General features: G+C 55.8%; 1 protein-coding gene across 2 annotated transcripts in view; it reads left to right on the plus strand.

Annotated features, from left to right (window-relative positions):
* The window catches only part of PLXNA1 (plexin A1), a 105,391-nt gene that overhangs the window by 18,448 nt on the left and 62,267 nt on the right, over positions 1 to 24,676 (plus strand). For both annotated transcript variants that reach the window (XM_061456053.1, XM_061456054.1), the window contains exon 3: positions 112 to 294. In XM_061456053.1, coding sequence (XP_061312037.1) covers positions 112 to 294 — 183 coding nt within the window. The remainder of the gene's footprint in view (positions 1 to 111; positions 295 to 24,676) is intronic.

The raw sequence follows: 24,676 nt of genomic DNA on the forward strand, positions 1-24,676 counted from the left end.
AGCCACCGTAGGTGCTGGGGTGGAGGTGGCAGGTGGCGGATGGCCCCATGGTAGGGCGGGCATGTCGCGGTGTTATCCCCAAGCTCATCTCTCCTCGGTTTTCCTCCACAGCCGCTGCAGATCGACGACAACTTCTGTGGGCAGGATTTTAACCAGCCCCTGGGGGGGACCGTCACCATCGAGGGGACCCCGCTCTTCGTGGACAAGGAGGATGGGATGACCTCGGTGGCTGCCTATGACTACAGGGGCCAGACCGTGGTGTTCGCTGGCACACGGAGCGGGCGGATCAAGAAGGTAGGGAAAGGCCTTGGCGGTGTGATGGGGAGGGATGGTCCTTTGGGGGTGCAGATAAGGCTGTGCCTCCATCATACCGTGACTTGATATATTGATCTGTCTGTCCATGTCTGTATGGCTTTGCCATTGACCTGGGCAGAGATGGGTGCTGATGGCTCCATCCCGGTGTAGGGGAGATTCCTCTTTCTACCGTGCCACAAAAGGCTGCTTGTTGGTGGCAATTAACAAATAGCTCCGTGCGTGCCTTTCCCTGCCTGCATCTCCACAGGGCATGGATTTCCTGTTATCATAACATCGTGCCTATAATTACAGCTGTACATGCCCTGTATAAACATAGCTTGCGTTAACGGCATCCTCAGCCAGGGAAGGGCAGTGTGAAGGTCCCGGTATGATCCCTGCCCAGGAGCAGGAGGGTTTGGCCAGAGGGTCTGGCTTGGTGCTCTGTGGCTTGTGAGGTGCTCCAGCACCCCATCCTGGGCACAGCGTGGTGCAATTGTGCTTGATCTGTGCTGGGCAGGATGCCTTGGAGAAGCAGGGTGGCTTTCCTGACCGGAATCAGGGGCAGGGTGCCATTGCAGGAGATAATTCCCTATATATATGTGCTGCTGTGTTGGGTTGGGGTAGAACACTGCTGGTCCTCTGCAGCCACACATCCTCTGTTGGCTTTGTGTGGCCCTTGGAGGGGCCCTGCCGGCGCCAGGGCTGCAGGAGCTGACGAAGCAGCTCATCCCTTCCGGATCGATGGGGGATCTGCAGGGATTGGTGTCGCGTTGCTGATGGCTGCTCCTGCGCTGGGCTCCAGATGGGAGCGATGAAATGGGGATGGGAAGGAGCAAGGATGTGGATGGAGGGTCATGAAGCCAGGGGGACCTCGAGTCCCTTATTTGTTGAGAGGGGCTGGTGGTGGCTTTTTACATGGCAGATTTGTTTTCTCCTCTTCCTCCTTCTCTCAGTATTTCTCTGGTCTTTGCACCTTTAGAGTGATTTACAAGGGGGCCTGCAGGAAACCTGGAGAGGGACTTTGGACCAGGGCCTGTAGGGACAGGACACTGGGAATGGCTTTAACCTGCCAGAGGGGAGACTGAGATGAGCTCTTAGGCAGAAGCTCTTCCCTGTGAGGGTGCTGAGGCGCTGGCACAGGGTGCCCAGAGAAGCTGTGGCTGCCCCATCCCTGGCAGTGTTTAAGGGCAGGTTGGACACAGGGGCTTGGAGCAAGCTGCTCTAGTGGAAGGGGTCCCTGCCCGTGGCAGGGGTTGGAGCTGGATGAGCTTTAAGGTCCTTTCCAACCCAAACCCGGCTGGGATCCTATGATCCAGGGTGGGTGCCTTGCCATGGTGCAGGCTGCATGCTACAAAGTCATGGCTGAGGCCATGGGGGAGCATGGGGAGGTTGGTCCAGCCCTGGGATACTGGGCAGGTTCTGAAGGCTCATCCTACCTGTGGTCGCTGTGATGGCAGCATGGGAGCACTTTGCAGTCTCCAAGCCAGCTCTCCCACTGCTCTGCTGTGACCTTGTGGTGAGCAGCCCATCCTCCCTGCTGCAGGGGCTGCCTGCCCAGCCTGGCAAAGCGCTGCCTCAGCAGCTACCTGATCCTGATCCTGATGCTGCTCCTGGCTGCCGGCCGGAGGCAGGATGGGGAGGGAATGGCTCCCTCCTGCCTGGGAAGCACAAGGGGGATGCTGCTGACTTGTCCTCAGCCAGGGGATGTGATACCCAGCAGGGGCACAGCAGAGCATGGCCAAGGTGGCTGCCAAAGGCAGAGGATGGGGGGGGAGGCATTCCTTGGAAGTGGTTACAATCCCTCTGCTTCTAAGTTTCCCGTGTAAGGGGACAGTGACAAGTAACCTGCATAAGGCTTGGTGCAGTCTCGTGGCTTCTCCATCCTCCTGCCAGTTCCCCCATCCCTATCCAGCATGTCCTTTAGGGAAGGAGGGCTGTGCTGGCAGCTGGTGCTCCCCATCCCAGGAGCCCTGTGACGGATGCCGCTGTGCTGCGGGGGCTCCCATCTCACCATCTGGGCTGGGGTGAGGTCAGGCCAGAGTCACTGCCGCGTCTGGATTTTCCTTGGATGGCAGCTCCGTGCCCAGCATTTGTCCAGGCTGTTGCATGCAGACAGAGCCTCCCTTTGTGTCCCCTTCCCAAAAACAAGCCACGCGAGCCTCCGCCTGCCCTGCAGCCTCTCCCCGGCGCTGCTGCCCGCAGTTGCTGCCATGAGGCCATGGTGATGGGCAGTGCCTGCTGCCGCAGCTGCACGAACACCCCGATTCTGGAGGGCTGGAAGGATATTCCAGGCAAACCCATGGCAGGGGGTTGGAACTGGATGATCTTTAAAGGTCTTTTCCAACCCAAACCGTTCTGTGATTTGCAGACCTGGGGTGGGGATACAGGACCCCAGGATGCTGCATGGATCACAGCAGTGAATCCAGTAACCCACTCCAGCTTGTCCCTGCAGGGTCACCAGGCCTGTGTTATCTTTGGCTGGCCCTGAGTTATATGGAGGAAAGGTCAGGCTTGGAAAGCCCTTGGCCCCACGTGCTCGCTGTGCCCTGTGCCAGCAGTCATGGGATTGGGGCGCATGGGGAATTCCTGGTGCATCCCAGGTGAGCAATGCGGAGATGACTTCTCACGCTGCTCCTGTCCTCTGTGCTTCTGCTGTGTCAGGGACCCGGCCTTGAACCCTGTGCTGTGTGGGTGCTGTGGATGGGGAAGTGATGTGGGGATGCTGCAGTGGGGAAGTCCAGGGGGTATTTGCACAAGGGAAGTGAGGTTTGCTTCCCAATGCCTGGGGTTTCCCTGGACACTGCCTGTCCTCCATGGGGCTTTGGGCACCCTGCTCTAGTGGAAGGTTTCCCTGCCTGTGGCAGGGGTTGGAGCTGGATGAGCTTTAAGGTCCCTTCCAACACAACCCATTCCATGCATATCTGGCTGCCCAGTTGCCACCATAATTCCTGCAGCTCCCTGCCCTGTCCTGACGCCAGCTGGCTTCAGGCGTGGATGCATCAAGAGTGTCTCCGTTGGGAATCTGCTTCCCCCCCAGGGCTTGCACTTGCTGCAGCTTGTTTATTCTCTCCCACAGAAAGCACAGCTGAGCTGGCCCCGTGTCTGCCTGCTTTGGCTTCTCCGCTGTAGTAATAACAATAAATAAACTCTTCACACTAACTGGGGCATCCCCATCCCTGCACAACGGGATGCGGTGCTCCTCGCCTGCCCTGAGTACCGTCCCCTCTGGCCTGCTGAGGGCAGGGAGATGAGATGCTTTAGGGGACCAGATTTAGCATCCCATGTAGGCACCTCTTTTGAATAGGGCTCTTTTAAAGCTTTGGATTCTTCAGTGTGTCTGGGCAGCATGACCTGAGGATAGGTGGTGTGCGAATGGGAAGCTGCTGGCTGGGGGCATTGAGGGAGTTTCCCTGTTTCCTGCTGGCTCTCTTCCCATCACAAAAGCCCCTCCTGTGTCAGCCTCTTGTGTATAGAGCATGACCTGACGGTGGTCCACGTGAGCTGGCAGGACAAGCCCTCAGGCTCCCTGCCTGCTCTGCCTGTCCCTGTGGGTCCGTTCATGTCGCGTGGTGCTTAGTGCTCGGGGTAAGCGGCTCTGGATGCAAAGGGACCCTTTGTGCTGTGTGTGAAATCTGCTCCCCTCGTGACCCTGCTGCTGCTTACCCTGCTCATTGCCTTAGCCTCGGATGGCTTTTTGGGGGTGATGGGGGCAGATTCGGGCCATGAAGCCTCTGGTGTCATTGGTGACCCTTGAGGAGCATCGCCCCCAGCGCAGCCCCTGCGGGTCCTCTCCTGCTCATGTTGCTGCCTCTCCCCAGCTGGCCGCCAGCACAAGGGCCTTTTGTTCCTCTTCCTTCTCCCATTCCATCCCCATCCCACCCTCTGGGGACCCCTCACCCCCTCCCCACATGCTCACAACCCACTGGGTGCCTGCTCCCGGCCCCTCGGCGCACGCGGCTGCACCTCTCCCCAATCAATGGCAATCATTTTATTGGCATGACAAGGTAGGCGACGGTTGCCAAAGTGAATCCATCAAATACCTCTCGGCAGCTCCCTCCCCCTTGAGAGCTCTCGCTGGAGTCGTTAAGCTCTTTTAATCAAGGTGGAGGCTTGAGCTGGCTTGAAGTGGATGGGGTGGTGGGGAGGTGGAGGCTCCAGGTCCCCTCTTGCATGTGATGGGGACTGCTCAGTGTCGCCCCACTCCTGCTCGGCAGGAAGGGGCCCCGCTCGGTGCTGTCGGGCTGTGTTGAGCCACCCAGCTCCGGACAGGATGTGTCATTGTTGGAGGAAACAATCAGAAATTCATCGTGAACCGCTGGCCCCTGGGACCGGCCGGGGCCGCTGCCAGCGCCGTCCTCGGGTGACTCCTGCAGGGGGATGCAGCCAGGTCCGTGCTCCTGCCTCCTGTGGCATAGAGGGGATGCTGAGAAGGGAAAGAACCGTGGCTGCCACATCCCTGGTAGTGCTCAAGCCTAGGTTGGACACTGGGGCTTGGAGCACCCTACTCTAGTGGCAGGTACCCCTGCCCATGGCAGGGGTTGGAACTGCATGAGCATTAAGGTCCCTTCAATCCAAACTGTTCTATGGAGATTTCCACGCTCTCTGAGGATGCTCCACAACAGCCATGGGGAAGGAAAGGAGGTGTCAGTGGTGTCAGTGGCTGCCTCCCCCCAAACCCCACTCCTTGCCTCCCATGTCCCCAGCCTTTTTGACTCAAGCCATACCCCTCTGTTCCCCCATCTGCTGTGGTTGGGGCACGGAGCCGCAGGTGAGCGGCTGGGAGCCTGGCTCTGGGCCAGCCCTGCTCCAGCCTCCTGCGGAAGCGCTGACGGTGCAGGTCTCTCCTCTGCCGGTGCTGGCTCCGGCGCCCGCAGGCAGCACGTGGCCTCACCCCATCCATCACCGCGCTGCCAGTGCCGCGGGCACGGCACCGGTGCTGCTGGGCATCGCCGATGTCGGGCAAGGTGACTTCTGGGGAGCAGAGAGCTGGAGAAGCAGGGATGGAGCCGGGTCCTGAGGACCCTGTGGGTTCCAGAGGGCTTCTGTGATTGCCCTGGAAAGGGGGTGAGGGCAAAATGCCTCTTGGTGCTGCTCTGTGCTCAAGAGCTGGTGGGTCCATACCAGTCAAACACAGCAGCATCGCCCTTGCAGCCCGTGCGGATCATCCCTAAGAATGCCACCGTGGGAATATGATGGGAATAAGGCTGGGAAAGGAAAAGTCAAGAGCTGTGGGTTTGCGTCTGTGCGCTCTCCTGCCCCTGTTGTTGCAGGGCTGTGTAAGCAGTGGTGGCTGTGGCTCGGCAGAGCAAGGCAGAAGGGTGATGCTTTGGGGTCACTGAGCCCCTGTAAAGAGCAGGAGTCACTGGGGGCCTGTGCTGGGACTTGTCCATCACTGGGGTGTGCAGTGCCGGCAGCAAGCACTGTCCCAGCCAGCGGGGCTGGTTTGGTTTGGTTGGTGAAGCATGAAGCTGCTGAAGCATTTTCTTTCCCATCTCTCCACCGCTGAATACGGGGCTGTGCCCCAGCCTGTGACCCCTGTTCTGCTCGGAAGAGCAGGAGCACGACTCTTGCTTTGGATCTTTCCTCTTGCTGGGGACCTCTGTGGTGGTCCCATGAGATGGGGGCAGGATGAAAAGCCCCCATTGAGATGGAAATGACCTGGGAGGTCCCAGCTCTGTTGGGTCCCTCCTGTTGGGGTCATTGTGCCTGTTCAGGGGCACAAACACTGACTAATTTTGGCTTTTCAGGTGGGAGAATAGCCCTGGCCTCCCACCAAAGGCAGAGGACAAGGAGGAGGATGCTCATCAGGAAGGCAGTGGTTTAGGGAGCAGGGGCTGCATGGGAATGGACAGTGCTGCTGTCCTGCCTCGCCTTTGTGCAGCCCCATTAACCCAGATTTAATGGTGCCTGAGGAATTTGGCCTGAGCCTGTGCCTGGATGGAGGAGGGAGGGAAGATGCTGGAGGAGGGAAGATGTGTGCTCAGCTGCTTTCAGTGTTGACTCGATCTGCGTGTCCCAGCACTGCCTCCTGTTGAGATGTGACAGCGGGGAAGGTCAGCCATCCCTGTGGGCTGACCTCACGCTTCTCCCTTATGGAATGGGAAGAAAAGCCATCATAAATCAAGAGCGAGGTGGAGGTGCCAGATGGCACTTAGGGATGGATGCAGGATGCTGACTCCAGCTGCCCCTTGGTGGCTGATGGGGCCCATCATCCATCTCTGAGGCTTTGATACACGTGGGGATCATCCATCTCCACTGCGGGTCCAGGCAGGGCCAGCACTCAGCCCCAGCATGCTGGGAAAAGCCACTGTCTGGCCTTCGTTATCCCCTGCCCTTGTTAATTATGGGCTTTTCTGAAATGGAGCAGGAGAAGGGATGCTAATGCAGGCTGGTACTGATGGGGAAGACAGCAGGAAGGTGCATTGTGGGGTGAAATATGGAAGTGGAGGAGTGGGGTGGTGGTGATGGCGCACCCCCCCTGGGTCATACTTAGCCTGAGTGATACAGGGCAAACAGCCCTGGGGATCTGGGCTGTGCTGGTAATCCCTCTGCTCATCAAAGAATAGCGGAGCCACAGCTGCAGCACCGGGGTTTAGACGCACTGCCCTTCATCATGAAGTGCCATCATGTAAAATGAAGTGAGTTTGATGAGTTCTTGCTTTAATCCCTTGACTGGACTCAGTTACAGGGCTGAGGGTGCATTGGAGAAGGCTGGTGGGCAGAGCTGGGGTGGTGTGACAGGGCAGAGCATCTCAAGAGGAAGGAGGAGCATCAGAGCCCTGAGTCCATGGGATGGATTGCAGGTTCCGCCTCCACTTTCCATTCCCTTTCTACCCAGAATGGAAACATTTCCTATTCTTTTCTCTTCCACTTTGCCTTTCTCTTTTATCTCTCTTACCCCCACCAGTGCTCACACTAGGCTTGAGTGCTGCACACCAGCCCCATGTTCTTCCTTTCCTACCCTTTGGTTGCTCCTTGAGGTTCCTGTGTCTCACCTCAGTGATGGGCAGAGCAGTGCTGAAGGGAATAAACCTTCCCGACCCATCCCAAGATGGGAAGTTTCCCAATAACTCCCCCCCTTCTCGTAGCCTTGAGAGTGGATGGGGAGAGCAGGGGACGTGATGGACAGGGCTGTTGCCATTGTTTGAGGTTTGGTGCTGGATTTTGGGGCCCTGGGCACTTTCCCTGGGTGGCCAGAGCTGATCCTGGCACATCCCTGCTCTTTGTGTGCCCATGGACCAGCCGCCAGCACGAAACCTCCCCGTGGCAGCAGGAGCAATTGTCTGCATGGGAAGCAATAGTGGGAAAGTTTTATTTAATGGATGCTTAGTTCTTTTAATGCCATTTAGCAGCTGGAGAGAAGGAAGAGAGCCAGCGCTGTGTGACAAGCCGGCTCTGAGCAAACTGAGGAATGACTGCGGTGGTGAGGAGCATCCCTATGGCCTGGCAGAGAAAGGTGGGATAATGGGATAGTGCTTTAGTTTCACCATGGTTTGTGCTCTTGAGGGCAGCATTGGTTAGTCACTCTATGCCAGGACAGCTCTGGCATGGCTGGGGCACTCGGTGTGGGGATGCAGGGATGCAAGGAGGGGTCCTGCTGGTAGAGTTGGCACTGGGGAAGCATCTTCTTCCCACCCCATAATCCTGTATGGGTGAAGGAAATGACACGGATGAGAAATCCCTGCGTGGTTTTTATTAGCTACAACCCTAATGATGTATTTTGGATTGCTCTCCTGCGTGGATAAAAACTACCAGACCTTGAACAAAGGGGAAAGAAAAAAGTCTCTCTGACCTTGAAGCTGTTGGTTCACTTGTCTTCATTTCATTGCCCTCGCTGGGGATGCAGGTCAGTTTTGGGTGCTATTTATAGTCCACTTGGCTTGACGGTTTTCTTTACAAAGCAAAAGGTTGTCACCTTTGTTTCTGATATTGCAGAGAGGAGCAGCTCAAGGGAAAAGGAAGAATAAATGAGAAATCTTTTCAGAGGGTTCCTGTATGCAGCAAAGCTTTGTAATCTGGACAGATCAGAAAGCCCTGGACTGCCATGCTGAGCTTGTGTGGATGTAGCCATGGTCTGTGCTGCACGATGATGCTCTGCTCGACCACTTGGAGCCTTTATGGGCTCCGAAATGGTGATGGTTTCCCTTCCTGGGCAGCTTGGCTCACTTCTCCACATGTGGATGGCTGGTTTTGGTTGAGACAGCACATTAGCTCAGTTCTCCCCTTCTCCCTTTGTGGCTGTGCCTCCCACCTTCACTGCCTGCAAGAGCAGCATCGCCTGCCTGCGCCTGCATCCTGTGCTCCATCCCCATCCCTCCCTGACAGACTCCTTGAAACAACAAATGTTGCTGTAATTTAATTTTCAGGCAAACAATAGTCGGGGGACAATGTTAAATTCATGAAAGTGCCTTAATGCAATGACATTTAATGAAGCAATTTGTGTGCTAGCATGGCTGTGCGTGGTGCCGGGGTAGCGAGGATGCCGCTCCATCCTGCTGGGCGGTCCCTCTTTAGGGATGAGCTGGGGAAAGGTTGATGTTCCAGGGGAAAGGGAGGTTCTCCTGCTGCTCCCCATGCTGTGTGTGCTCTTGGGGTGCAGCTTTCCCATCCTGCTCCCTGATGCTGCTGCAGTGAGAGCCGGTGGGTCTGAGCTCTGTGGTTAATGAGAGTGTTTTGGGGCTCTCTGCAGGCTCTGTGTTCTCTGGTCCTTTCCTCCCTTTGCCTAGAGGCCCTGGATGGTCCCTTCATCCCCCCAACTCCCTTAGTGGGGGGCTCCTGCTTGGGGGGGCCTTTTGCTGAGGGCAGGACCAAGGAATTGTCCTCCAGGTCTGGGCACCAGAGGAAGATTAGGCAATGATGGGTCCAGGCAAAGGGCTCTTGGGCATCCTGTTGTTGATGTCCAACTGCTTTGGGAGACCTTGTTTCCTGGGGATGCTGCTTGGCAAGGGCAGAGTACAGACAGGGAAGAGGAGCTATTTCCTTGTGCTGGGTCTGCATCCTGGAGGGCTTCTCCTTGGGAGTGAGGAGACCCATACAAACGCTTTCCTCCCCCAGCCCTGCATTGGGGTACCAGATTGAAGCCTCTGGTTCTGTAGCATCCCATCTCCCATGGCTTTTTCCCAACCAGCAATATCCACAGAGCTGTTGACTGATGCTGTTCCCTCTATAGCAAGAGTTAGGAGTGATGCTGTGCTGTGACAGCACAACCTTGTCTTGGGGGGTTAACGGTTGGCAAAGCAGGTTGAGAGGAGGCAGTCTGGAGGGCGGAGAGCCCAGCTGCTTGCTCCAGGGGTGGATTGGATTTGTGCCACCTCACCAGCATCCCTCGGGCACCCTGGCACCAGTAACGTGGAGGCTGCTGCCTACGTGTCCCAGGAGAGGTTTCCCTGCTGCTTCCCTCCCCTCAGTGACTGGCAGAGCCCCGTAGATCTTAATTATTGTGCCGGCATCCGCAGAGCAAATCTGGTGCTGCCGTAGCTGGAGGCTCAGCGCTGGCAATGATGCTCTCTGGGGCAGGTGGCTGCGGAGGGAAGAGGCTTTGTGCCTCCTCTTCCTCCTTGCCTCCTCTTCCTTGCCTTTCTGGGGACAACTCATTGTCTTTGCTGGATGTGATGGACCTCTGGAACCTATGGATGCAAGCTGGGGCAGTCATTAGTGGGTGAAGGGATGGTATTAAATATATGTGTAGGTGATATCACTGTGGCTGTTCTCTGGTGAAGCTTGGGGATGAGGGAGCTGGAGATGGATGGATGCTGCTTCCTTCTGGGTAAGGAATGGGACCTGAAGGAAGCAGCATCAAACCCATCTCATTGGTGGTGCTCTTCCCAGACAGCTGAAGGATGCAGCAAAATCCATCGGAGGGGGATTTAGGGGTTCAACAGGGATGCTCATGGGGAAGCTTGAGGTTTGTAGAGCAGTTTGCAGTCCTGGAAGGTGTGAAGGCAGCAAGGGCAGTGCCTGGCTGTTCCCTGGCTTCTTGCTTCCCACTGATGGTGCTCAAAGATGAACAGGTAGTTGTTGAGCAAAATGCAACTGGAAAAATTCAGAGGGAAAATATGATGCAGTTTTGATATGCGTATGTGTGTGTGTTTCTCTGTCTATATATGTGTGTGTGTATGTATTTATTTTTTCTTTAAAAGCTTCCAAAAATAGGCCTGTGTCTTGGCCAGGGTGACAGTGTCTGTAATTAGCTATGGGAAGCGGGTGTCATAGTGATGCTGGTACATATGGAGCCACAAAGAAAGGCTCAGCATCCCTGGGAGGGATGCAGGACCTTGGGCTGCGAGTGCAGACAGTGGGGTACTCAGTACCAACAGCTTCTGTGGGGCGGAAGAAGGGGAGCATCTCTGGATGGGAATGCTGAATGGGGTTGGACTCACTTGGTTCTTGGTTTCTGGTCAGGTTGTGGGTGATGCATGGGATGTTCTTTGTGAGGAACAAGCAAATTCCTTTAGAAGGCCCCCAAACCCACACTGTTCCCACTTTGTGTGAGGGATGGGAACTTCCCAAATTGGATTATCGGCTTATTTCCCCAGGGATCCTCTGCGTTACTCTCCCTCTCTTTCTGGTGTGTTTATGAGCCTCGAGGGATCTGTTTTTACGCTCAACGTTTAAAATTAAAGATGTGTTTCTCTTCTAGCAGGTGAGATAAATGCTCCCAGGCTCCTTCCTGCCTCTCCTTCCCCCACAAATCTGCCGGTGGGAAAGCACAAGCCAAAGGCTGGGGCACAGAACCTGGGAATGAGAAGGCTGAGCTCTCCTCCCAGGGGGATGAGTCTGCGGCGATGCGGGATGTGCGGCTTAGGCTGCTTCTGCAAAGAGGGGGAAAATTGCTACTTCCAGCGTTGGGGATGGAGGAGGAGGAGGGAATGGGGTGGAAATGTGCTTGCTGGAGCTTCGGTGTGGTTTGTCTTAGTGACCTTGGGTGGCACCTCCTGCCTTGGGTCCCCATGGGGCGCACTGCTTTGGGTGCTTCGAGTGTGTCAAGGGGGAATGGCTTTAACCTGCCAGAGGGGAGACTGAGATGAGCTCTTAGGCAGGAGCTCTTCCCTGTGAGGGTGCTGAGGCGCTGGCACAGGGTGCCCAGAGAAGCTGTGGCTGCCCCATGCCTGGCAGTGTTCAAGGGCAGGTTGGACACAGGGCTTGGAGCAAGCTGCTCTAGTGGAAGGGGTCCCCCTGCCCGTGGAACTGGATGAGCTTTAAGGTCCCTTTCACCGCAAACCACTCTGGTTCTGTGAGTCAGACCCCAGTCAGAGATGCCTTCCTGCCTGATGCTTGCCCTCCCGGGCTGCTGAAATGAGACCAGGGCTTCATTTTGGAACTGGGAACAATCAAGGAGCACTCAACCAGCTCTGGTCCTCTCTAACACCATATATCCGCCCAGGTGTCTGTCACTGCCTCCCTCCGGGGGTGAAAACCTCTCTGCTCAGCGTCATTTCCCACCCTCCATGCGCTGCTGCACTCACATGAGCATCCTTACTGCTGTGCTGTGACAGCCTTGGCTCGATCCCAGCCTAACCCCCTGTGAACATGTGCCTTTCGGAGCCAGCACTGGATGTGGTACTGTGTTCCTGTGGGACCAGGGTGGTTTTGCAGCATCTAGTGAGCTCCAAGCAGTGCCCCTGGTGTCCCTGCTCTCAGTGGCCAAGGCTGTTGAGCCAAAACTGTTGTTTCTGACCCCCCTTCCCAACCTCCCTCATGCTGTTTATGCTCATGAGCAGGGAGGAGCAGAGCGAGTGTTTCTTTTAATGGCTCGTGAGTTGCTGGTGATGTTTTTCATCAGGAAAACGATAGTTGTGTGGCAGCCATTAATTGGAGGAAAAGTTTGCAGGAATAAATGTGAGGAATGTTTCAGGGATGGTTTGGATGAAATACCTACTTTTTTTTTCCTCTAAACAACAACAAAAAAACAAAACAAAAGCTTTGTCCTGTTTTGAACCTTGCCAAGGAGAAACGACTTCAAAAACTTCAGTTTTCATCTTGGTGTGTGATGTTGAAGGGCCTTTTCCCCCTTTCAGCCTGTGCTCCTTAACCAAAAGCATGTGTTTTCCTGGCGCGGCTCCCCGAGGCAGGGCAGGGGCTGTGGATGGAGGTGATGGACGGGCAAGTCCAGGCAAGTCCTGGGTTTTGGCAGGAGCCGGGAGTCCTCCCTTGTTCGGGAAGGGGGGAGCAGCCTGTGGTCAGTTCTCTTCTCCTGCCTGTTTCTCCTCCTGTCTATGGATGGCAGTGCCTGGAGCCAAAAGGAGGAGCAAGCTGAAAGCATGCGCGGGGACCTTTGATATCCTGGGGCAGAAGGTGATAAAGGAAGGAATTAGTGCTTCGGAGTGATGTTAGAGCCTTGGCTGCCTCTCCCTGTGCAGCCATCGTCTGCACTGTTGGTAACCCTGATTGCCTCTTGCTCCCTGAAGCGAGGGTGGGTTAGTTTGGTATGAGAGCAATGATGTTTTTATGGGGGAGATGAGTTCCTAGGGGGATGTCTTCTGTGCGCGTAGGCTTGGAGCATCCCTGGGATGCTGTGAATCCGCATGGGAGCTGGGCTCACCCCAGTGTGGCTGAGCCCTGCTGCAGCTCAGCCTTCAGCCCCAGCTGCGGGGCTCGGGGCTTGGTGTGTTTTTCATAAAGGCTCTTAATCACATACAGGATGTTTCTGTTTGTTCAAGCAATGAAATCACACAAACAACCCACCCTCAGTTTGGCTTTTGCAGAGCATCAGCTGCTTGACCCAAGTCTTCACAGAGCTGGAGCGCTCCTTCCCCTCTCCTCTTCCTCCTCCTCCTCCTCCGGCTTTCGACCCTGGATCGCGCCTTTCATGTTGTGGACATGCCCTGGAAAGCTGCCCGGCACCGGGGATGGGATTAGATGAGGGCTGGGAGCTGGGGCTGACTCATTGCTGGGGCTTGCTCTTGGCCGAGGCAGCGGCAGCATCTCATGGGGAGGCTCCAGGAGCTTGAGCCAGGACCAGCCCTGTGTCCTGGGGTCTGGGTTGTGGTCAGGCTCTATGTTGAGTGGTGGTGCCGGCTCAGACCCTCGCCTAAGAAGAGTGTGGTTGGTTTTTGGGTGGGTTGGAGGTGGGTTGCAGGCATTGCTTCATTCCTGTGCGCTGGGGTTATGTGGGTGGATGGGATTAGATCCCTGTCCCATCCATCCATCCATCCATCCATCCATCCATCCATCCATCCCCAGGCAATGCAGCCCTCCTGTTGTTGTCATCTTCTGCTTTGGGCTCTGTCCTTCATGGCATTAAGCAGAAAGAGAGCAGGAGTGCATCAGGATGGATCCAAATCTAAATAACCCAGCTGACTTTCTCACCCCTGTTGCGCACATCAGTCCTGTTGCTGCGGCTTCCATGGTGAAGCAGTGGGTCCGTAACCCAGCCCACCCCGTGCTCCAGCCCTTCGGAGGAGCAAAAAACCCTCAGAGAAGACAGGAATGATTGAACAAGCCATTATGGAGAGCAGGGGAAGACGCAGGAGGAGCAGGGTTGGGGAGGCAGGGCTGGTTTTGGCAGGGAGCAGGTCACGTTGGCAGCCTCCGATGTGTGATGAAGTTTTGGAGGCTGCTTGAGCAGTGCCTGGGGAGTGGTGAGGAGCCAAGCGGGCTGGGGGCCAGCGCAGCCCAACGTGGGGCTGTGTCAGATCGCAGTCAATTAGTTTCAGAGCTGCCAATTTCGGCTGCGGAGCGCAAGGAGGTTGCGTTGAGTTCTCAGTAGGGTGGGAAGGGGGAAAAGGGGATGAGTTCTCAGCACTTGGAAAGGCAGCGATCCTCTGCCTGAGCCTGCACCCTAACCCTCTCCGCTCCTTTTGGTTGTGGTAAACTCCCTGCCACTGATGTTAAAAGTCCTTTTGCTGTCTGCTGTCGGGGCTGGGATGCCTGAAGGATGGCAGCCAGTACATGGTGAGGTGCTGATGGCATTTTCAGAGGCTGGGGATGCTGTTGGAGGATGATCCAGTCACATTTGGCTTTGCAGTATTCCTCTTCCATAGCCCCATGGGGAGCATCCCCTCTTTATCATCCCAATGTCATCCTTCCTAAACGTACCCAATCCTGCAAGGCTGGTGGGATCCTTGGCATGTTGGGCATTGTGCTGTCTGTCTGAAATAGAGGAGGAGCTGGAAAATGCTCAGTGCAAGCCCAAGAGATGCCGCACGTCCCCTCCATGCAGCCCTCGAGGTCAGAGCGATGATTCATGATGGGGCATGTAGGCTGGTACCCACCATGCGAGAAGACAGCCTGCACCTAAGAGCTGATAGCCGGGTGGGCATGGTGCCTGCATCCCAAAAAGGCTCATTTCCCCCCATCCTATGGTAGCAGCGTGGTGGATGTGCCCCCTGCCAGCTACTCCCCGTGCACGTTATGTTGTGCTGCAGGAGCACAGCACATCAGTGAGGGGATCCTGACTGGAAGCTCAGCTGTGTTTGCGGTTGTCTCCGTGAGGAAGGTGTTTCCCGGGTTCTGGAGGATGTGTGTTCGTACGTGCATCTGCGAGCTGGCTTTTTCTCTTCTATTTCCTTGTTCTTGTCTCCTGCTTTACAGCTTAATGAGGCTTCTGAGGAAGCACAGCTCTGCTTGTGAGTAAGAGTCATGGGGCTGGCGGGGCAAGCCGGCCTCGGCTGTTCCCCTTGGGCTGCTCGCAGGCATTGGTGGGGCTGAGCTCCTTCTGCTGGAGACTTGTGCCTTGTCTCTCCCCTGCCCTTATCCCAGCTTGTTTTTCCATGTCAGAAAGCAGCGTGGCTCAGATTTACACAAATGTGAATGTCCTTTCGGTGGTCTCATCCCTGGCTTTTGCCATAGCCTCTACTAGCATGGCTGTGTATTTTGAGGTTGCTCTCTCTGACCTCTCCAAAGTTGTTTTCTGATTTCATGGAATCGTGGAATGGTTTTGTTTGGAAGGGATCTTAAAGCTCATCCAGCTCCAACCCCTGCCACGGGCAGGGACACCTTCCACTGGAGCAGCTTGCTCCAAGCCCCTGTGTCCAACCTGGCCTTGAACACTGCCAGGGATGGGGCAGCCACAGCTTCTCTGGGCACCCTGTGCCAGCGCCTCGGCACCCTCACAGGGAAGAGCTTCTGCCTAAGAGCTCATCTCAGTCTCCCCTCTGGCAGGTTAAAGCCATTCCCCTTGGCCTGTCCCTACAGGCCCTTGTCCAAAGCCCCTCTCCAGGTTTCTTGCAGGCTCCCTTTAGGTATTAGAAGATTTGCCACCAAAGGGTGCAAAATCACCTCTCCCACGGCTCTAGGGCTGTGAACCAGCTGTGTACCCCACCACATCCCAGTGTTTGAGCTTTCCTGTGCAAGGGCTTTGCTGTGGGTTCAGCTCATATGTGTTCAATGGAGCTCCTGCACATCCCTTCAGGGATGCGGGCTCTCTGCTCCTCATGACTGGGAGGAGAAGGGACTGGGAGGTAGGGCCCTCTGGAGCCAGCTATGCCATGTAGGCGTTGCCATCCCGGACTTCCCCGGAATACATTAAGTGTAATTTCCTTCTGCTTCTCCGGGAACCTGTTAATATTTCACTGGGCACAGGACACAGCACAGCCTGTGCTGCAGGGGAAGGGCAGCTCCAGCAGCACTGGGGAGCTTTTGACCCTGGGTACCACACATCACTACCTTGCTGAGCTGGTTGTGGCTCTAGTGTTTGCTCAGCTCCACTCCTCCTGCACTGGTGTTTGGGATGAAAGGGTATAAATTCAGTACATTTAATGGAGGACTGTCTGGATGGCTTGAGAGCCTGCTTGGGTTTGGAATGGCTGGAGGGACCCAATGCAGCCAGGCTGTCAATCACTGCTTGTGCTCATGGTTGGGCTGAGATGGGTTTTCCCATCCCAGAAGCGTTTTGGGACTGCCTTTAGGGGGGAATTACTTTTGCCTGGTCCTGGGCTCCACACATCGGCGCAGGATTGCCCCTCCAGGAGTAATAACAGAAGAATTACTGCATTGCATGGGCGTCTTTATGTGTTTTTTAAACCATGCCTCCTAATTATAAATAATGGCTGAGATATGAGATATGATTATGATGGATGGTGATTCCGCATTCCGTGTGCATTAGCGGCTTTAACCTTGCCGGGGTAATTATGTCTCATTTCAAATTCTGATACTATTTATTTGAGGTAGGGGACTGGGAATTTAATTTCTCCAGCTTTGTCTTTTAGTGCTGTTATTATTTGAAAAGGATACCTTTGCCCAATTGTTTTTTAATCATTCCCTCCACCTGCCAGCTCCAGGTCATTAATATTTCCCAGCCCCGTGCGGGGCTGTTTTGGAGCTGTTTGTGCAGGGAGATGTTTTTGGAGGGATGTGGAGCTCAGGGATGATGGATAAGAGAGGAGCTTGTCCTTTGCCTGCATGCCTGTGTGCATCCCATCGGCTTCAGTCTCCCCCAAGCAGCTGTCTTTGGCCTTTTGCACTGGTTGATGCTGTTGACCCACGTGTTTCTGCCCCCTTCTTCACCAGCGGGTCTTTGGGGGGTGCAGGCAGGGCTGAGCCATGGTCCTGCCCACCCCTCTCACCGTCTTTGATGGCATGTTTAATTAAAACCCACATCAACCCGAAGATTGTGCACGTGGTCCTTAATCAGTTTGAAGTCTCCGTGAGAATAAAGTAATTATAGTACTCGTTTGGTTACAGTAATTAAAACTTTAATTAACATCATTTCCCACCCCTTGGCCTCCCTCTACACGTATTCAGGTGTGCGATGGGTGCCTACCAGGGTTGCATCTCGGGATGAAGCTGTTATCTGGGGGTTGTCTGACTGTCCCCATCTCCAGGATCAGGCTGGTGAGGTCCAGCCATGCTTGGTGCTTACCCATCTCTAACTGGATGTTCCTTGGCCACGGTGGCAAGTCATGGAGAGTGGCAGCACTGAGGTCCCCTAGCAGCAGTGGGAATGATGGGGAGGGTGGTAGTTGCTCCTCAAAGACCTTCTGAGAACTTGGTTTTGGATGTGGTGTGTGCTTGGTCTGGTCTTGGCATGAGCTGTGCTTTCAGATGGCAGCCCTGCTCCCCAGGAGTCATGTATTAAGGTATCTGTGCTCTTTGTTTCCCATGGCATTGGGCTGTAAGAGTCAGGATTGTGGCCAAGTGCTGTCACACTGGGAAAGCTCAGGGTGGGCTCCAGCCCACTGCATCCCAATTTACCTCCTGTCGTCAGTGATGGGCTCTGCATTGGACCCTCCCCAACAGCCTGAAGCAGGGATTGCAGGCTGGAGAAGTGGGGCAGGGAGTTCTGCGTCTGTGCCAAAGGAAATCCAAGCCGTGTAAAACCTGAGCTCTTAAATATCTCAAGCAGCATCCTTGGGGAAAGCAATCTCTTTATTTAAATCTTCTCAATCTCTCTTTCGCAATTGCTCCTATCCGCGCACTGAAGAGCCTGATTTTCATCCTGGTTTTGAGCAGAGAGCCCACTGCAGAGAAGGGGTTTTCATCGCTCCATGTGCTCTGTGGTAGGGAGCTGTGGGCCCATACTTTCCCTTGGCTTTTCAGAGAAGGGTGTAGTGTGGCCAGGGATGCGGCTCTTGGGTTGGAGATGCTGTAGGAGAGCTGGAGTTTAGGGTGCGGGAATGAAGCCTTAGAATGCAACTGAAAGCAGGGAATTTAGCAAACACATCAAGAGCTCGAGGTGGAGCGAACAAGAGGGTCTGGGTGTGTTTGAAGGCAAACACTTGCAGGCATTCTCTGTTGTCCTCAGCCTGGAGGCAGGCTTAGGTGGCTGTTATCACCAGGAGCACTGGGCAGGGAATGGGGGAAGGTTTCTTCTGTAATCCTGGAGGTGCTTGGGTTTGGAGCAGGGACTGGAGGAGAGGCAGAGCCTGGAGTTGTGATTGTGGCGTGTTAATAGTGGAGATGTTGATGTAAGGAGAAAGGACTGAAGTGCGGCTGTAACTCCCTGCCTCCTCCTGATGCTGTGGGTTATGTTCCCATAGAGTACATCGTGCTGTGTGCGATTTAGTCATTGAGTTTGTCAGTGATCCTGCATGTCCAGGCCTGCTGCCCATGCTGGGTGTTAACAGTTAACGTTGTCTGTGATATTTAGACCCTGATCATTTATTGCTTATCAGCGTCTGGCCAGTCTGGTGTGATTTGTCCATGGAGATAAAGCACCGGGATAGCCTGGAGCAAGAACCCAGGTGGGTAGGAAGGGATCAAAGCTGGTGTTCATAGAATCATAGAGTCATAGAATAGTTAGGGTTGGAAAGGACCTTAAGATCATCCAGTTCCAACCCCCCTGCCATGGGCAGGGACACCTCACACTAAACCAGGTCACCCAAGGCTCTGTCCAACCTGGCCTTGAACACCGCCAGGGACGGAGCATTCACAACCTCCCTGGGCAACCCATTCCAGTGCCTCACCACCCTGACAGTAAAGAATTTCCTCCTTATATCCAATCTAAACTTCCCCTGTTTAAGTTTTAACGCTGAATGCAGGTGGAGGGGAATGGGCAGTGGATGTAATTCCTTGCTGAAGTGCATTGCTGCATGGCTGGAGTTACCTGGATGGGGACCTGCTGAGATGGGGTTGCAGAAGGATTTAGAGCCTGATGGATGGATGGATGGATAAATCCCTGCCCAAAGCCATGGTGCCCTGCACAGGCACCTGTGCCGAGATGGGGGCTTGGCTGGTGTGTGCGTAGGTGCTGGGTGGGAGAGGGCCCTAAAGCAGATCCCCCCTTGGGGTCTGCAGCATCCCCTAAGTGTGCTTTGCCTGCTGCTGTTTGCAGGACTGATGGCCCCTGCATGTCCTCAGGCAGCTCCTCTCTTGCTGCTCGTCTTAGGGACCAGGAAGGAAACAGCTCTATTCCTGGAGCCTAGGGGGGAGGATGGATCCAGCTGATCTCCAGCTGTGCAGCGGCCCCATGAACTCATCCTGCCTCCCCGCTGTGCTCCTGGTGAATCCCCACTGCCTCCTCCTGCCTTTGGGCTTCCCTGATGGAGGCCTGGAAGAAGGAGCATCCCCATGGCTGCTGGCAGGCAGCAGGGCTTTGAGCCCCTTTGCCTGCCCATTGCTCCATGTCCCAAGTGGCCAGGAGGGTAAAGGTGATGGGCCAAGCCCTTGGCATTCACGTTGGGCTTATCTTGGTCAGGCTGCATGTGGTACTGGTGGCACTGGTAGCCAAGGGTTCGGGCTGATTCCCATGGGACAGAAGGATGGGATCTCCTTGGCAGTGCTTTCGTCTGGGAGACTCTGTAGTGAATCCTTCAGGTGACAGCTTTCTTCCCAGGGCCTTCTCTGGGATGGGTTAGGTGTTAACTTGCCCTAGGCTGAGTCCCGTGGGAGCAGGGAGGGTGACACATTGCTATGGCTGCAGCGTGCCCTGGGGCCTGCTGGGATGCTTGGGATGCCTTCAGCAATTAATAAACAGGGGAAAATAACCCTGTGTTTCTGTGTGTGCTCTGCCCTTCCCTGCTGTCACCCAGGGCTTTCCTCTGCCCAGAGGGCAGCAGGGAGAAGGTCTCCATCCCATTTTGCTCCGTGCTTTTTCTGCCTTTACCTTCCAGTTTTGCAGGGCTAAAATTCCTTCCCCATCCATTATCAGGCTCCCCTGCCTCCACAGCTACTTCTTCTCTTCCCATGGCTTGAGAAGCAGCAGGACCTGGTACCTGCCTGCGTTCCCCTCCCTCAAGAGGGATGTGTCTGCAGTGAGGTGCTGGGGTTTCTCTGCATCTATGCTGGTGCCAGCACTGTGCTGCTGGAGGGGTGGATTTGGGATGCTCCATCACTCCCTCCCCAGGGAACTAATGCTCCTAGGGACACCCTGAAGCTCCTCTTGGCTCTTTATATCAGGGATAAACCTCATGGATCACACCCAGGGAGTGTGGGGTCGGTGGCTGCCTGCATGCTCTATGCACAGGTTATTTTCCATCACCATTGCTTGGTTGAAGGTCAGCAAGGACTGAGGGCTGCCACCCTGCCGAGCCATGGCATCGCATGGAGGGGTCCCTGGGGTCCCCCGTCCTCTGCCTGCCCTTCCCTGTGCTGCTCAGAGCTGCCAGCTCCTCCTGGCAGCCCCAGAGCAGAGGCTGCCCATTGATTTGCTTGTGGGAGCCCCCCTGTGACTGCCTCAGCCCTGAGCAAAGAAGACTGGGGAGTGATTGCAGTAATAGAGATGTTTTGCTTCTGAGTGACTGGATGATGTGAACCTGGTGCTGAGCCAGGAGAGACGTGAAGGGCAAAGCTGGGAAATCAATGGCTTGAGACCGCTGGAGCAGCCATGGGGCTGGGGGTGGTGGGGATGAGACCTGGGGCTTTGCTGGGGAGGGAAGCAGGGCAAGTGTCTTCACCCATCCCATCCATGCGGCTCCCAGCAGTGGAGTGCTTGGAGTTCCTCACCCTGCTTCGTTGTGTTACCCCATTACAAGGGGAATGGCTTTAACCTGCCAGAGGGGAGACTGAGATGAGCTCTTAGGCAGAAGCTCTTCCCTGTGAGGGTGCTGAGGCGCTGGCACAGGGTGCCCAGAGAAGCTGTGGCTGCCCCATCCCTGGCAGTGTTCAAGGCCAGGTTGGACACAGGGGCTTGGAGCAAGCTGCTCTAGTGGAAGGGGTCCCTGCCCGTGGCAGGGGTTGGAGCTGGAGGAGCTTTAAGGTCCCTTCAGCACCAACCAGGCTGAGGTTCTGTGATCTTCACAAAGTGAATGGTCTCACTGACTGGCATTGGGCAGCTCACCTTGCCCCATTCCCAGTGTGCCGGCTTGGAGCAGCCGACAGCTGCCCATTCCGCAGGGAGCCTGTGTGTGCTCCTGGCCCGGCCGGTGCATTCCAGTGCAGGCAGCTGGTGGGATGCAGGGAAGGCAGCCGGGTGCCAGCTGCTGCCTGTCCCGCATAGCTGGGATGTTTCTGTGGGGCCGCCTGTCCCCAGTGCTGGGTGCGAGCCTTGGAGATACAACCCCAAGAGGTTGTACCTCTGTGGGTGGGTGCATGGGTCCTGCCCTGGGCACTGAGCATCCTATGGTGAGCCCAGGTAAGTCACGGTGAGGGTTCTACTGGTGGTACTGGTGGTACTGGTGGTGGTTTAATTCATGCCTGAGCAAAACAGGGTGCCCAGAGAAGCTGTGGCTGCCCCATCCCTGGCAGTGTTCAAGGCCAGGTTGGACACAGGGGCTTGGAGCAAGCTGCTCTAGTGGAAGGGGTCCCTGCCTGTGGCAGGGGTTGGAGCTGGAGGAGCTTTAAGATCCCTTCAACCCAAATGAGTCTGGGATTCTCTGAATGCCCTCATCACCCTGTGCCCCTAGGACAGATGATGCCATGGCCCCACAGCTGCTCCAGCCCCACATTTCACCATCAGCCCCTGTACCTCCTTGGTATGGGGGAAGCACAGGCCATGTGTGTTCCCCCCCCGGAGCAGCTGATCCTGGAGCCTCATTTAAACCCCTCGTCCTGCTTTGGAAACCAGAGAGGGGCTGCAGCAGCTGTGGTGAGATGTGGAGGGGCAGCTGATTTCCCCATCCCCATTATGCCTGCTGCTTCGGGTGAGCCCAGGTCATGGCTGGCATCCCAAGGGGGTCCCTATCCCCAGCCAGACCCCTGGCAGGACACAGGATGCTCCCTGTCCAATTACAGGCTTGTTGGTGGGTGCTGTGTGACGCCAACCAGCGGCTGTCAGCTCCACTGGGCTGTATGGGTCTTGTATAGCCTGCAGGAGACTGCCCCTTGGGGTCAGCTCTGCTGGGATCTGCTTCTCTCCTGGTTTTATCTGCTCTGTCCTGTGCCCTTTGGGCTGACAGGGCCAAAAATCCAAGCGGAATGCTGGGTGTTAGCATCGCCACGCTCCCATGGAGGGGGGATGCTCACACTCTGGCTTGGATGCAGGAGCCAGGGGCTGTGATGGTCCTGAGCTGTGAGCACCAGGGGCATGGGGAGGGGCAGGTTTGGGTTCTTGTGCTGAGCTCTGCCCATGTCAAAGCAGAGCAAGAGAATGGGGCAGGAGGGGACCAGGACATGGGTGAAGGTGGGGCAGGGACCAGCATCTCTTGTCCTGCTCTGCTCAGTCTGTCCCTGATGGACATCCCTGGAGCAAGGGGGACTCTGCTTCCCCCAGCGAGCGTTGAGAGGGAAGGGGGGAGGCTTTGAAATGCGCTCCCATAAATAAGCCTTTCTTTTGCCTTGCCCATGGAGCTGGAAAGGGTCCCCGTGAAAAGGCTGCGAGTGTGTTCCAGGCAGATAAGTCCCTGCCTTTGAAGTGTGGCAGGCGGGCAGAAGCGCCCTTCTCTTGTAGCTGCTGCCAGCCACTGCGAATTAATCACAGCCTGGAGAGATAAGAGCACAAAGCCTGGCTGAGCACTTCTCCTGGCCGGGGACCTTGGGACCTGGGATGGGGTTTGAGAGCCTGAAGGTGTGGAGATGCAGGGATGCGGTGGGAGAGCCCCCTCTTGAGGGGTGTCCCCCTGTGGTGAGATGGGGGCTCTTGGGGACCCTCTGCACGTGTTGTGGGTCCTGCAGGGAGCCAGTGGCCCCATCCAGCACCCCCGGACCATGCCATAACCCAGCACATGTGTTAAATCCAGACACAGCCATGGCATGCGTGCAGCTGCCTTCCTGCTCCAGCTGCGCTTCCTCCCTCTCCGCCTGGCATCCCTGGACCGCGCTGAGCTGTAAAGCCCCGTCCTTGTCTGCTGTCCTCTGCTGCCAGCGCTGGGTGTTGGCTGCTGCCTTTGTCCCTCTTGTTGCCTGCCTTCCAAGGGGGAAAATGCTTCTCTTTGCCTTGTGCCTGTTGCTGGTGGCCATGGGATGTGGGGAGGTTTCCCCTTGGTGGTTCTGTGAGCAGTGGGTATGGTAGTGGGGAGATGCCTCGTCACTTGGGCAAGCCCGGAGAGCATCTTGCCATGGGGAACAAGCGTGCTGCAATGGAAGGAGCCTTCTCTCCTTTGATGTTGTCTCTGCAGTCCCAGTGTTTTCCCTTCTCTTTGTCTTTCCTGTGAGTTTCAGGTCCCAGCTCCTCGGGGCAGTTTTGTGATGGGTTTGGGTCCTGTAGAAGCTTCTGAGTGCTCCAGCATCATGGTTTGTTGGAGGAGGGCTTGAGCTTTGAAGGGAGCATCAGGCTTGAGGCCACAGCAGGACTGGCCGGTGCTGTCATCTGGCCATGACCCTGCACCACTGCGTTGCTGTGTGGGATGGCAGCTCCCTTCTCCAGCCAGGACCATGCCATTCCCAGGAATCCTCTTTAGACCTTCTGGGGGAGGACTTTGCCTCTGCCCAGCCTGGGTGTGCTGTGTGTGATCACTCATTACACCAGGTGCCCCTGGTTAAAGCATTGCATGATGTCCTTTGCTGGGGTTCTCCATGGTAAGAAGCATCTCTTGGCCTTGCTCTGCCTCCACCATTCTGCTCAGAGGGACCAGGTCTTTAAACTCTTCCCTCCCCACACTGAAGTGATGCTGGATGCTTGCCCCGTGAGGTGGGCTCATTGCTTGGATGGGAGGATGAGCACATGGGTGCCTGGCAGAGCAGCCTTTGCCTTCTTGCCTTTGGTGTCCATTGGGATCCAGCCTCCCCTCGGGGCTCGTGCCAGCCCTTTACCACCACTGAGCCGCTGCCTGAAGCCAGCCCAAAGCAGCAAGAGTGAGGGCAGGAATCCTGAGCGAGAAATTAGTGCGAGTAATTATTAGTATTGGGTAATTATATCAGCATCAGGATGAGGAGAAAGGTTAATAGGTCTGGTTAGTTATTTATTTCTGGTAAATGTCTTCTCCCCCGGGTGGGAAGGCGGGCGGAGGGTGGGCAGGAAGGAGCGTGATTCCGAGGGGGGCTGCTCTGATTAAACCACATCCTCTCCCCCTTTCCCTGCCCCAGCTACCCCATGGATTCAGGGAGAGGGGGGGAAGTGGTTCCCCCCAGTGTCTGTAAAGGATGGGAGGCACATTGTGTATCCCATGCACTGCTTTGATGCGTTATGGTCCAAACAGCCCATCCCAACTGGGATGGGTAGGTTCCCATTGGGCTAATCCTGCTGGAAAGGCCTTGATGCTGGGTTCCCATCTCAGCCTGCATGGAGCAGAGATGCAGGGTGACGTTGGGTTTATCTGCTGGTGGTCTCCTCACGCCGGGGAGGAGCAGCAGGACGGGTTTAGCCTACCACAAGCTAACCTTTTGGCCAACCAGAGAACAACTCGGTCGCCAGGGCTTCCAAATGTCACTTCCTGAATCCCAAACCCACCCACAGAGCATCCTCAGTGGGAGGAGAGGTGCTAAAGAGATGGATTTCCATGCTGGCATGCCTGGGGTGGCCTCATGCCCCCCACCAGCACACCCTGACGTGTGCCAGCCTGGGCTCCAGCCCTGTTTGCTTACCCGGGAGTATATTTAGGTTCTTCCTGGAGCCTCAAATTAACTGGAAGCGCTTCGCGTCTGTTGGGGTTTTTTAATGTCTTTTTCTCTTTCCCAGCACTGCGCAGTG

This window comes from Pezoporus flaviventris, unplaced genomic scaffold (assembly GCF_033815535.1).
Source record: "Pezoporus flaviventris isolate CSIRO_AGI_PZ_B2104156 unplaced genomic scaffold, CSIRO_AGI_Pfla_v1 ptg000021l, whole genome shotgun sequence".
In the NCBI taxonomy this organism is placed as follows: Eukaryota; Metazoa; Chordata; class Aves; order Psittaciformes; family Psittacidae; genus Pezoporus; species Pezoporus flaviventris.